Raw genomic sequence first — 14,112 nt, 5'->3', positions numbered from 1 at the left:
AATTACTATTTGGTTTCAGAAATCAAGCCGATTAGACTTTGCATACAGATGCTAAAGCAACATTTATATTTATGTACATTCGTTATACTGAAAAAAATGACAAACTTGATCTCAACCTTTAATATGTAATATCCACAAGAGGATAATTAGTCGGAATCTTGAGTATTATTTTGGCCTGTGTGTTAGTATATATTTTGTAGTTTATAAAAGCTTTATTATATGGATTTGGGTTGAGTTTGCCTTTAAATGTTTTGTACACACAGATGAATACATACACTGACACACAGTGAATATAACAGACAGCTGAAGATACAAACATCTGCAGACAAATGTCATTTGGTTACATGCTTGACTTCTGATGCATTCTCCATTGCATTCTTCGAACCGTTGAAGAATAACGAACATGCTTAGAATGCTAAAAAATTTCATCACAAAGTGTCACGTAAAAAAAGCTTGCATTTAATACAAAAAATAAGTGAACAAAAAAATAGGAGGACAATAATGATGATGATGATGATGAACATTACACACATAAGAAATCATTTCAATAAAGGCACTAGTATGTAATAAATATAATTAGATTAGTAATAACTACAAGCAGATGATAACTACTACTAACTAAATTTGGTATTGCTGAAAATAAACAATAAGATAAACATAATGATGGGGGAATGAACCAGTGATCATGAAACAGTGAAAGAACAAAATCGCTAATGATAAAAGTGAACTACAAAAATTAAAATAAAGAGAGGAAGAATCAAAAACAATAAAGATTACAATATGATTAAAATAATTTTGATACTATGATGATAATGCTGTGGCTATGATGTTGTTGTTGATGATGATGATGATGATGATGATGTTTACAATTATTAAGATGGAGAAAAAATAAATAAAAGGCATATCAAGAGTAACAGGTGAAGGCGAAGAAGTTGCAGGTAGCTCACTTCATGGTGTTTTGACTTCAGTACATCTCCAGCTATCTTCATGTCTTTTGGTGAAGTGGTCGTCTCTGACAGTGCCTTCTTCTGTGAGGCCTTGACGTCTTCTTTTAGAGATTTAGTTGCGACTTTAGTCTTTTCCTGGCTCTGCAGCTGTTTGCGAGCCTGGTTGTTACCTGTGGGTTTAGACTGAGTAGTTGCTGGTTTTGAGGGAGTGGGGGAGGCCTTAGCATGGTTGGGTGCGGTTTTACCAGGGGCGGATGAAGCCTTGGCACCAACGGCATGAGAAGGGCCCTTAGCCTGAGTAGAGGGCTGAGCAGATCCCTTTGTATGGGTCGGCCCTTTAGCCTGGCTCGGGCCCTTCACTTGGTTAGCAGACTGAACAGTGCCTTTGCTTTGAGCATGTGACTGATTAGGACCTTTCACTTGAGGACCCTTACTCTGAGCTGTGGGTTGTGTTGGGCCCTTAGTTTGGGAAGGTGACTGAGTTGAACCTTTGTGTTGAGAAACAGGTTGAGCAGAAACCTTGGATTGAGGGGTAGCTGGGATAGGCCCCTTGGTTTGAGGGGCAGGCCCTGCCTGTTTCACAGGAGAGAGGGGGCCACTTACTTGGGGACCCGTTGGTTTCTGCAGTTGTTGAGGAGCTGCGTGCCTAGGCCCTAAAAGTTGATCAGGCCCTTTCTGTGGAGATGGTTGTTGATTGGCTGCTGCAGTTGGTCGGGGGGAACCCACGGGCTGTGCAACAGGAGTTGGAATATCTCCCAAGCTTCCTGATAGAGCCCTCTGCGTCTGGCAGTTCAAACACAGCCATTCTTTCTTCTGAAAAACAATCACAAAGAGAACAGAGATCATCAAATCTGAAATTAAAGTTATCAGACTATCTAATTAGGGAAACTATTATTCATATACATCAACAAAAACAAATGCAAAAACTCAGAGTTTTCTTAAGACTTAACAACAGTAAATTCCATCTGGTGCCAAAAATAAGCAAACAAAAAGGTAAAGAGATTAAATGGGAAGCAAATTGTATTAAGTACACAAAGCATGCTCTACATTGGTTTTTACTTTGATATTGGCATGGTATCAACACATTAGTTACAATTATTGATGGCTATGGAAATATAAATGTGTCTGTTATTTTGAATAAGAAAGTTTATATACAGTCATGGACTGCCAAGGTCTCCGTGTGGCGAGTCTGAACAACTAAATATTTGATAGCCTGTCCATTCAAGACCTTTCATCTCTTCCAGTGGACTTAATCATTTGACAACATTAAGCTCTCTGAAATAGGGTACACAGAGAAAGAGTGCAGTGTGAATACAAATTCACACATCTGTTATAAGATTGGAAGGGTGCAACTGTCATGAGACCTTTTATGGAGCCTAAAGCAAACCTTTTATCTGCAACAGCAGCATTCATCTGACACAATCATGCTCACTGAGCTGTATGTTTGGATGTCGTCATAGATTCTGACACTGCAAAAAAAATCCAGCACAAAACCCATCAAAGGCAGGATATATATAACATAAGCAGATTCAATTTCGGGTCAATGCAGAGGATCGATGAAGCTGCTCAATACAAAGACATAGCTATACTGTATTGGAGGTTAAAAAAGCTGAAAAGAGACCATATGCATTATAATTATCTGTACCTGGAGCCTGAGGAGGGAGCGTTTGTGTGTCACAGACTTGTACAACAAAACAAATAACCTCATAAACACCTTTATTGCTGATTACCATCTACCCATTAAATCACTCCTTTTATTGGTGTCAGACTTCAAAATAATAAATACAGAAGATGGAATTCAACAACATGCCCAGGAATGACTAATAAATAAACACAATTCAGGTGTTCAATGACTTTATCAGTGGACATCTTTACTGCAGTTCAAACAATCGAGATGCCGGAAAAGGCTGCATATGAAATATCATGTGTTTTTATTAAACGCTCTTATATCGCCTCATGTTGCAACTTCTAAATACAATCAGTACTTGGAAAAAGTTATAAAAATGCTGTTAGTTCTGTCAAATCACTGACACAGAGGCGATCCTAAAGAAGAGTTATCTGCCTGGATGATATAAATAATTGAGAAAAGACAACAGCACAAGACAAAGAGAGACAGACAGAGTGACAGAGTGTCCTGATCGGACCCTGCAAATTTAATGATACAGACTTTAATCTGGAGAGCCTAGAGACCAAATTTTGACAGATACACTTATGTCTCCAGATGAGGTCTGAGAGAAGGATAGAGTTTGTCTGCTTTTTTCATTGCCTATAAACCTGTGTAGAGAAATGGATCAGGCCAAGTGTTTGTGTGTGTGTGTGTGTGTGTGGTGATAGAGAGATTGATTATTTATTCTTCTCAGGGCTCCCTGTGTGTCCACTTGATCCTTGTAGAAAACACTGTTTGGTCATTGAGTGAGCGACCAGATTATTTCTACTCTATGTCCAGTAAAATGTTTCCGAAAACAAAAAAACAAAAAAATGATATAATGGTCAGGCCACCTGCCTAAGTGGGTGGCGAGAGACTAAGCTCGGGTGGAGGGTGGAAGATATATACAGAACCTCATAACAACTCAATTAGATCCATTTTGCAACAAGAGCGATCGATTATGCAACACCCTCCTTTAGAGATGATGCAGTCTGACTTATGAATACTGTGAAAATATGCATTTCACCATGGACAATAATGCAGCAACATTAGGAATAGTGTGAGCAGCTACAACATTTTTCATCATACGAGTAGATAAAACAATGCCTGGTAAACACTTTCCAAGTCAAAGGACCTTTCAAGGATGGTAAAAAACAAAAACTGTGCTATAACTAACCCCACTTAGTTTGACAAAGTGACATTCCTAAATACAACAAGCTGCCAAAAACCAAACACAATATGAGACAAAAAACAAACAAACAGATAAAGCTACATTTGATTTTGTATTTTTTTTTTTTATTCAATTTTTTTAATTGCTATCATTCTGCTCAAGATAAAACCTGTCTGAACATGCCCAAATCCTCCAGGAATCAATTGTCTTAACTGAGACCACGATGGTGTGGACGGAGCCATTGGCATCCCAAACAGACAGGCTTGCTTTGTTTTCATCTCTCTCAAGTGCTCCACTGAGATGCTATATATAAACAGGTGCAGGACTCTCAGAACCAGCCATCTGTGTCTGCTGTTTCACATTAGAAGAAAAAAAAAATGTAGAAATGACAGTGACAAGTGTCCATGCATTTGTGGACAAAGGGTGAGACAACAAAAAAACTACAGAAGCTACGCAACAATATAAACAGTGACAGCATGATATGCGTGTGCACTGCGTGTTCACATACATGCACACTGTATTGTCACATAATCAATAAAAAAAAGAAGATTCCTGAAGTCTCAACTCACTTCTAACCTCCGCAAAGCCACATTCAAACAGCTTTTGCTATTTTTCAGGAATTTCTATAAAAGCAGGATTATTAATCATCTAAATTAGATACTAATTTATATCTTTAGATATTTTCCTCCATGGAGCATGCAGCTTTCTTCCTGCCTTGTTGGCACTGCCAGACTCTCCTCTTTGCTCCTGAATCAGCATAACACCAGTGCGTGGGTGAAAGGGAGAGAGGAGCGAGCCCAAACCGGAGCCGGGAGTAGCAAATTATTCATGTAGAGTGCTTTAGCATGTACAGCAGTGAGCGACGAGGGCCGTGCCTCCCACCTCTACCCACACTGTGCGGAGAAAATCAGGTCGGTATAGACCATGCCGAGAGAGGCCTCTAATGCATCCTGACAAACAGAGCTAGCAATTCACAGTGGCAATGTACTGTTTCACTGCCCACGGAAGAACAACACTTTCACAACTCAATAAATAGAAATTAAACTGCAGCTTAAACTAGAAAAGTGACAGATACTAAGACATTTTCTTCCCCCAAAAATATTGATTGGATTTTTGTGCGATTTTTAAAACTTTTTTAAAAACTCTCACACACTCTGTGTGTGTGTGTGTGTGTGTGTGTGTGTGTGTGTGTGTGTGTGTGCGTGTGTGTCATATGGCTCAGTTTGTTCATGAGATCATCTCGTTGGTGAATCGGTAACCTCATTAAATGGCAGGAGGTTAACCGCTCAGCGGAGAGTGTGTTTAAACTTGGCTCTGAACTGTCACTCAGCTGCCACCAACAAAACTACATACTGAATGTAATCAAATACATTTGAAGTATTTAGTGTCTGCCATCATCCGCAGCAACATGTAATGAGTCATACCAAGTGTTTTCAGCATCTTGCTTCACAAACAATTTGACGAAACATATACATTTTGATGAAGACTGGGAACCGTCTCTCCTGACACCAGTGCAGCTACAGCATCAACATCAAGTTGTCTCTTGCATCCAAGACAAAAAGCAAACTCGACCGAATATTTCTATAGCAAAGCCAGATCTACAGTAAATTGCTTCAGCTGCCCTGTCAACTGTTGTTGTCCTTATTTAAACTATCCATCTCTTCTGAGTCTGAGGAAAAGAAAAGTTCTGTGGTGGCCCCAAGAGCTCAATGCACCGCAACTTGACAGACATATTCTGCATAATGTGTACAGGAATCGGTAAGTGCACTGAGATTTGACATGACATTCACAAATGTTTGCACGCACGTATAGCTGGAGATACAGTTTTACAACTCTTCACACACATTTGGAAATGAAACTCTCATAGATGTTTAATTTTTGTGTTGTGGTTTTGCTGTTTGCAGGTGCTTTCTTCAGCAGCAGTGCATTTGGCTCTCAAGGCAACCGTAAATTTCCCGAGAAAAATCAAAAAAATATATGAATAATATATACAATATATACGAGGTGCTGCATTGTGGCACTCCTCCTACAGCAGTTGTACTGTACACACTGTATCTGCAGTAAATAAATAACACCACACATTGTTAAATCCTGCAATGGAAACAAAAGTGTTTTTGCTGTGATTAGTGCAATAGCAAATGTGAATTCTGTTTTGGGGGTTTCTGCATTTCATTTGACACAGTGCCAAGAGTGAGGAAGCCGGATTCTGTCATATGAGACAAAAGTGGATACTGTGAACGGCAGTAGTGTGGTGAAGCTCCATTCAGTCAGCTGACAGCCAGAAAAGCTGCCCTTTCACTGTCGAAAATAATGAGAGATTTAACACTGCAGGTTACCACACGGAAAAGGTCAGAGAGATTGATCCCTTTCTCGTAGATTGATCCCACTGTCAGAGGAGCTTGCTGAGACATTACAACCCTGGTCACTCACACTATGTGTGTGTGAGCAGCTACTATACTTAATGCAAGTGTGTACAACCTGAGTGAGTAATGTGAACAAGCGTCTGGCCAATGTGGATGCAAAGGTGTTTGGTATGAAGTCACCAAATCATGTGACGAATCACACCTTACAGAATCACGAATGGTAAACCAGTAAACCCCGAATGACAAGCAAAGCCAAGTACAGGTATGCAAATGACAAGTGCTCAGATTGAACTTCTTGGTGGCTCATTGGATGAGGAAATGTTCCACCTGGAATTAAAAACCCACCTGGATTACTGTCTCTCTCCATTTGGAAAGATTCAATAAAGGCAAATATTGCTAAAATGTAATGGAGCAAGAAGACCAAGTACCCACAGAAGGAGATGAATTTCAGGCTATAAAAGGTGTTCTTGAAGTTGTTAAAAACAACAACCGTGAAGTACAAAAAGTAGCTGAGGCAAACTTCACAGAAAAAAGAAAGAAATAGCACAAACCCCTTCCACAGACTGTGTCTCAGAGGATTTCAAGAAGCCATGACTGTTTATTTTCTTTAGTTTAAATATCACCCATTTACATATGTCCATGAGTACAAGACTATAAAGGTATAACAATTATTAAAACATTAGGTCTGAAAATGACTATTTTCTCAAATAATCGCATATCCAACAGTCAAAACTGTACATTTGAATATATCAGATTCCGACAGGCAGATATGTTTGATTGTCTCGTTTTGTTCGACAGACAGTCAAAACCCCCAAAATATTCAATTTACAATAACATAAAACAGAGAAAAGCAGGATAGACCTTTAATTCAAAATTCATTATTCAAACCTGTGTAACCTAAAGCGCCAAATGAAAATCTGTAATGTAGAATATGTAAAATATACAAAAATCAAACTGAGCCAAACTGCTGATGAGGGAAAAGGACTGAGGGAGGCTTTAAAATGTTCCTGCCTGTGGAGGGAGCCAGAGAGTGGAGAATTGCATAGAGAGATACGAGTCCTGTGGGAGCAAACACACCCACACAACAACAGAAAAACAAACTGCTCTCACAAAGACAGATTCAAGCATCCTGCTAAATATTGCACTTTGTGTAGGCTGCATATTTACCACCATTTTAATACCATTTTCCCTGCACAAAAATTGGCAGGTACGCCCCTCTAATCCCACTTTAACTATATTTTGATTCGCTGATCAGCAAAGTGTATGATCACCTGTGCAAGCAGACATACTGTGCGTAACCTACACAACCTCAGTGTTCCCCTCTAACTGTCAGTCATCTCACAGCAAGAGTCTGTCCCCTGCATGGTTACTCTGCCAGGAACCAGACCACAAGCTGCGAGCAAGAAATGTCAGCTGTCATTAATAAACCCTGTCATAATACCTCACTGTGATACAGTGCATTATTTTAGGTGTGCGTACGGGAAAGAAAGGACACTCATTTCTAGCATTTGAGGTAGTTTTTCAGAAAGCACACGGTTTCCCATCATAAAAAAAAATCTCTTGCACACCTGAAAGGTCTTTGTGAACAGTGCGTAGCACGGGTGGAGCAGACAGGTACGAGGTAGAAGGCAGGTCCACGCGGTCTACGGGAGTCTTTCTTTCCTCAGAAAGCTCAAGATTTGAATGGTCGGAAGCCAAAGTTTCAGTGAAAGACATTAAAGTGGTAGTTTTCACACCAAAAATCATGAATGTAAAACAAAATTGATGCCACGTTAGAAAAGATGAACATAAACTTGTTGGTGGGAAGAGCAACAAAAGACAACAGCAACGTAACATTAGCAGCAACAGGGCCACACATCATGTGTAATCTTTTTCCCCAAAATGCTACTTCCCCTAATTATTCCATAAAGATTCAGTCAACAATAACTTTCCCATCAGAACTGCCTTGGACATCACCCGAATATGCAACTATGCACAACAAAAGGGACGGCCACGTCAATTACAACCAAGAAGTGAAATGAAGATGATGACAATGTGACAACAGAAACAGAAGTCATCGTGATAACCCTTCAAGTTCTGCGTGTTACAAAGATTAGCGAGGCGTACGACCGAGGTGGTCATAATTAATCTGTAACAAGTAAAGGTCGGGGAAGCAGAGGGTCACTGTGAATTATTAACTGCTACGTGCGCAGGGGCGTGCTGCCAACCATGTGTGAACGGGGTGTGCTTAAGATGAGTGGGGAAATATGTCACCTGGAGCATGCACAGGTAGATTTAAAAGGAGCTTGAACAGCTGCTGTTTCACCTCCATAGAAAGAAAGTGCCCTTTTTCTGGGGTGTTCATATTAAATAGAACAAAATAAATTAATGATTGCTTTATTGTGCACAGTGTTTGTAACATGTACTAACATTCAACTAATGTTAATTACAATATTAACAATGTATATAAACATATATTTTGTATACACATTCATTTTCAACCAAACATTTTTGAACCGTTAATTGGTTGATTTGGGTTAAGAACATGGGCACTCGAAGAATGAGAATAAGGATAATAATTAGCATGGTTCTTAACAAAAACAAATGTGATTAATTTTAAATACTTAAATTTGGGCGATGTAAATAATGTGAAAAAGGTTAAAAGAAACTTGGACTCATGAGAGGCAAAGGAGAATTTCCTGGTTTGACCAAGTTGCAACCCACCGTGACGTCCCCCAATGGTTTGTGAACTGCCAATGGGCTCTTCATCAATGGCATCCATTTCCATTGGGAAAAGTCTGAATGAATACAGATTCAAGAAGCAGTGCAAAAGCAAGAGTGAGCACATGTCACAGTATTGTGCAAGGCTGTGCCAGGCTTTGTCACACCATGGCTATGACAGGTCAGTAAGAGTCAGCAGGTATATAGGTCAATCCCCTGGGACTCCTTCAATGGAGACATGTGGTCAGTCCTGTGGATTAGACAGGAAATGAAGGATCATCCAAGCAGCAAGCAGGCCTCAACTACAGCCACAGCCTCTCAACTACAGTCTTAACACAGTGCATTACAGGCGAATATGCAAAATATAGTTATATGATCATCAGAAGGAGTTTTGCAAGGCTAAACAGAGAGTGTCAACATATAAAAGAGTCAATGAGTACACCATTTAAATATTCATTCATGGATGTGTAGATCAATCATGGAATTCAAAAATGCATTTGAAAATGCAGTAAAAAATATATAAAGGAGATTAAAAAAACTGGATCCACAAATTGAATTAAGAAAACAGATTTTAATCAGGCATTTAAAAGGGCAATTTCCTTTCCCATTTCCTCCTTTCCCCTTTCCTGTTAGCTACTTGATTTGCTGAGTCATTTAGTTTCTCCATTTAGCCTTTTAATGGTACTTTGGCCCTTGTGCTGGTAGAATGAGGTAACACAATGCAAACTAGAACGGCATACGTCCGCCAAGGCCCAACAGTCCATTAAATTCAATCAAGGCGCACCAAATTGCTCACACTGGTAGATATCAGTCCCCTACATAAGTTTGATCATTTTTTTTTCATCAAGATCCATGCATTACTCCTTGGGGAATCTATAAAATAAATATCAAAATAAATCTCCCAATGTTCAAGAAAGTGTTCTTCCAGGAGGCCAAAATGTAATGGGTTCTTTCTCAGCCCATGTCCCATACTTCTACCAGGATTTTGCCCTATGCCTAACTTGATTATTACATGAATAATATGCTAAAAAAAACACACACATTAACTAGGTATTCACATTAGAATAATGTTCTAAAACATTGACACTGATGTACTTTTTTGTGGGAAGGGCTCTCAATTTCTCCAGCAGTGTGTTGCTGCAGGACAACAGTGTGCCATATGACATTAAGTGTGTGTGTATGTCTGCTGTCTCTCCAGGGACAGAGTAGTGCAGGGTCGGGTCATGTTTTCTGATCTTTATTTACTTATTCTGTCTGTTGCTATTTGTTTCAACAGGAGCAACAGGTGCTCTCTTTTTATCCAGCACACCCTGGGGTAGAGCACACTGGTGAGACCAATCTGCCTCAGTCGGGGGCTCTCGATTCTTAAATAAGATGCTGAATGAAACATCAAGATGAAAGCATTTTTTTAATTTTTTTTTTTTATCAATTCTTTTGTACTAAGCCAACACATATACAGACTGATGAATGATATTTTTCGCTTCTCTAAATCTGGGCTTTATGTCTTTAAAGCACAATGTATTTTACTGTCTAAAAGTTTTCAATGTATCAGGAGCTATCACCAAAGAAAAACATTTGCATGAGACAAACATTGCATGTGGCCAAAAATATACAATCTGAAATCATTTTTATCAAACTATCATAATACCAGGAAAGCCTCTTTTATATTCAAAAATGTCCTCGCCAATTCCCCTACTACAAAAAAAACTACTGAACAAAGCATCACCTCCACCACAACTAAACTAAGTGACTGAATCTTTAAGGGAGATTGAATGGATCCTCCTCCTTCATCCTTCAAAGAAGTAAAATCTCTCCTGAGGACAAAAACAATCATACATCCTACTTTACATACTTAATGACTTGTATGACAGCATTCAAAGAAGCTTTTCTCAAAGACAAGGGCAATTTTTGACAGTTGCCTTAGTTATTTTCTTTGTCTTAAGCCTTTCAGCCCAGCTCTGCTAATTTGCTCTGAGAATATTCCAGATGAATTGCAGTGTTTTTCCCTCTGCGATCTTGCTTTAAAGCAGCCAGAGCAGCACACAGCTCAGCTTAGCTCAGTGTATCTCTCTGTGGTCGAACTGTCCAATGCAGTCAGTGTAATGAAAAGTCTTTGATGTGACCTATGTTCATCTTCCTGAACCTCATTGATTGTGCAGTCTCATTTTCTGACTCGTTCACTGTTCCCCAGCTCTCCACCTCTGTGGATTTTAACCAGCATGTGTCAGCAAGACAATAAGACCCAGATTTCCAGTTGGACTGAGTGAGATTAAGTCAGATGCATGCACCAGTCAGTAACAGTATAGTCTGTCTGTGGCATCGGACAGAGAATGGTGATGCAATGGGTAATTTAACACTCCCATGGACATACAGGAAGATTAGATGTGCATTTTGCAAAGTTCCTCTGAGACAAAAACATAATAAAGGCAGTGGCAAAACCAAAAGTCAGACCTCCAAGCATAAATCTGTTTTCCAAAATGTTAATCAAGCTGCAGCCAAACAAACCTATTTTACAACGGGGTTGGCAGCCAAACCCAAACAAGAGGAGTGTTGTCGCATATGTCTGTCCCCAGGACAAGTTAATCAGGCTGTCTCCTCGGCCCTGTTTTATTTTAGATGACTTTCTTATACCCCTGCCAGGCAAATCTGCAGCTTGCAGCCAAGCAAATACAATTCATGTATCTCACATTAGTCTTTCAGACAAGTAACTCGAGCTGTAACGTATCACCAGCATCTGGTCAGACGACAACTTTCCTGGAATGAGTCCAGCAAAAATGTATGTTTACTAGAGCTACACTGCAGTGCCGGTTCGAAAAGTGCCTATTGGTAGACACTGTGTTAATCCACCTTGCAGCTTTGTTGAGGGCATCATCCGAACAACTTCACGCTGGACACTGCACCTCTGCAACCAACACACCTGACATTTCATGGTTGTGTCCCCTCTCAACTCTACTGTCCACAGTGGAAGATAAACGTGCTGGTTATAATTCTTAATTCATTTTTAATGATTTGTGGGCCTTGATTTGTGGGCACATACAGGAGAGGTCGGTAGTGAATTCTTTAAAATGTAGTGACATTATTGACACAAGACAGCAGCAGTTACATGAATAGTGGACACAGCCGAGAGAGAAGAGACCAAACAAAAACAGAAATCCCTCAATTGAAATAACAAAAGACACATTGAGAAAATAGATTGTCGGAAAACAAAAGAAACAATAAAAACTTGAGTTTATTTGAGGATGAGCTGACTTGTCTCATACTGTCTCCAACATGCATAACAGGCTTTTACCTAATCATCCAGGACAGCTCTATGGCAGCTATTTAAGCCATGTCCATATGAAATATATTTCATTTCACATCTCTGTACAGTGGTCATTTTATCCATTAGAGCCCTTAATGGAAGGGTGGAAACGATTGCACGCCATGTGGTGAATTGTGAGTGGTTTTCAGCGAGCAGATAGATCAGACATCTCTGCTGTATCTTGAGGTGCATTTCATTAAGTGGTACAAAAACCACAGCACACACACAAAAAATCAACCAAAAAGATATTGGAGACAAAACAACTGCATGTGTTTGGTTGGGAACTAAGATGTTAATGAGAATGCAGGTAAGAGACTGTGACCAAGTGAACCCATTAGGAACTATTTCCTGTAACTGTTGTCTCACGCCCCAGGAACAAATTGCACTGGTAGTGTCTTCAGGAACGGAGGCAGTGGGCGGACGGTCTCTCTGGCTGAGCGTAATGGTCCTCATGCTGCTTTTTCTGCTGTTGTTATTGTCGCCAGGCCGCTGCTCAGAGCAGCAGTCCAGACCCTCACTAACGGGAGGTTAGTGAGGGTCATCACCACTACTGCCTGACAGCTGCAGCACTGAGAAGATTAACAAGGGGTTAAATGTAATATCTGAGTGATCAGTGAGCTTTATCGCTTTCATTTTGTCTCTCAATCTCCTGCTCCCTTTCATTATAGCTCTCCCTGTCTGGCTTGTGGTTGTTTTTTTTGTTCCCCTGACATACAACCACACAACTCTGTTCTATTATCTCACATTTGTGTCACCAGCCTTTTAGTTTTTGCAGCCTCTAAGCATATACACTTAACTAACCCCCTCCTTCTTTCCTAATGCCAGCATTAGGGAGTAGTCGCATGCCTGAGGTGCTGCAAGGATGAGAGAGCCGGAGCACCGATGAGGCGGGTGAAGTGATGTGTTGAGACAGGAGGGCCCAGTAGCAGGGTTGGAAGGTTTGCGCCGGCCCACCTCTGCTGGCTCTGACAGCAAGGATAGACACAGCACTGCCAGGAGCCCCTGGAGCATCACTAAAGCTTGTTATAGCCAACAGGCCTTGAAGATGATGAGTTCTGAAGAGGTGGTTAAGTCAATGCTGAGGTCCCTTGTAGGCTCCAAAGCGCATCCGCTCACGAGGTATAGGGAAGGAGGGGCATTTGAAGATAGCACTGCAGGAAAGGAATGGCAGGGTAATTCAAGTTGAATACGGCCACCGTGCTCCTCAGAGAGTCATTCATCAAAAGAGCTGATTTTGCTGCTGGTGCAGGTTGGAACAGGTTGAGGTTGACCTCAAGTCATTGCCTTGAAAAATGAACCCTTGTGCACAGACGCATAGCAGAATAAAGGCAGATACAGGTGCTAATCACTGTACATTCTCTTCTCAACCTCTTCTATTACCCATCTTTCTCAGATTAAGAGAATGGTGCTGGGAGCATCACCTTTGGATCTCTCCTATGATCTGTGATATACAGTATTTTACACAAAGGGTATGTGACTGCAGCTCAGTCTGAGCCCAGAGCCTGCTGCACAACACAAAGGTCCTGGAGATGAGAGTGAGTGGCATATAAGCCTCCAAACCAGCGAGCCATCTGTGCTGGGTGCCACATAATCTCAACAGGAAGCAGTCATTGCCGTACATCACATCATCTTCCTGTCACTGTCACACACTGAATTTCATCAGTGAGTGTACTGTGGCGCAAGGATTCGGGGTGAACATGCCTCGTGTAATTTACACTCAACATGTGCCACCTCATTAGAAACACAGGATTAGGGAGGGAAACATTTGTTTCGCCATTCCAGTCTTTTCAACGCTAATATATTTATCAGACAAAGTCAAAATGGCATTGTCTCAGTTTAATCAACCAACAGGGTTTACTATCCTCAGGTGGCCCATATTTGTGTGGGCGGGTCATTACAATGGGGTGTCGGGGTTAAGAGCCGTACTCAAGGGGATCACTAGACTCTGTCAACACAGATTAGAAACACTCTAGACTATTAGCTCC

At 40.6% G+C, this 14,112-nt stretch overlaps 1 protein-coding gene across 4 annotated transcripts in view; it reads right to left on the bottom strand.

The window, feature by feature from the left end:
* bsnb (bassoon (presynaptic cytomatrix protein) b) overlaps positions 1–14,112 on the bottom strand; it is a 55,033-nt gene that overhangs the window by 17,632 nt on the left and 23,289 nt on the right. For 3 of the 4 annotated variants that reach the window (XM_035631990.2, XM_035631991.2, XM_035631992.2), the window contains exon 4: positions 948–1,760. In XM_035631990.2, the coding sequence (XP_035487883.2) occupies positions 948–1,760 (813 nt within the window). The remainder of the gene's footprint in view (positions 1–947; positions 1,761–14,112) is intronic. The other variant, XM_035631993.2, reaches the window with a different exon arrangement.

Source organism: Scophthalmus maximus, chromosome 6 (genome assembly GCF_022379125.1).
Source record: "Scophthalmus maximus strain ysfricsl-2021 chromosome 6, ASM2237912v1, whole genome shotgun sequence".
Lineage (NCBI taxonomy): Eukaryota > Metazoa > Chordata > Actinopteri > Pleuronectiformes > Scophthalmidae > Scophthalmus > Scophthalmus maximus.
This window is presented reverse-complemented; position numbering and strand designations above follow the sequence as displayed.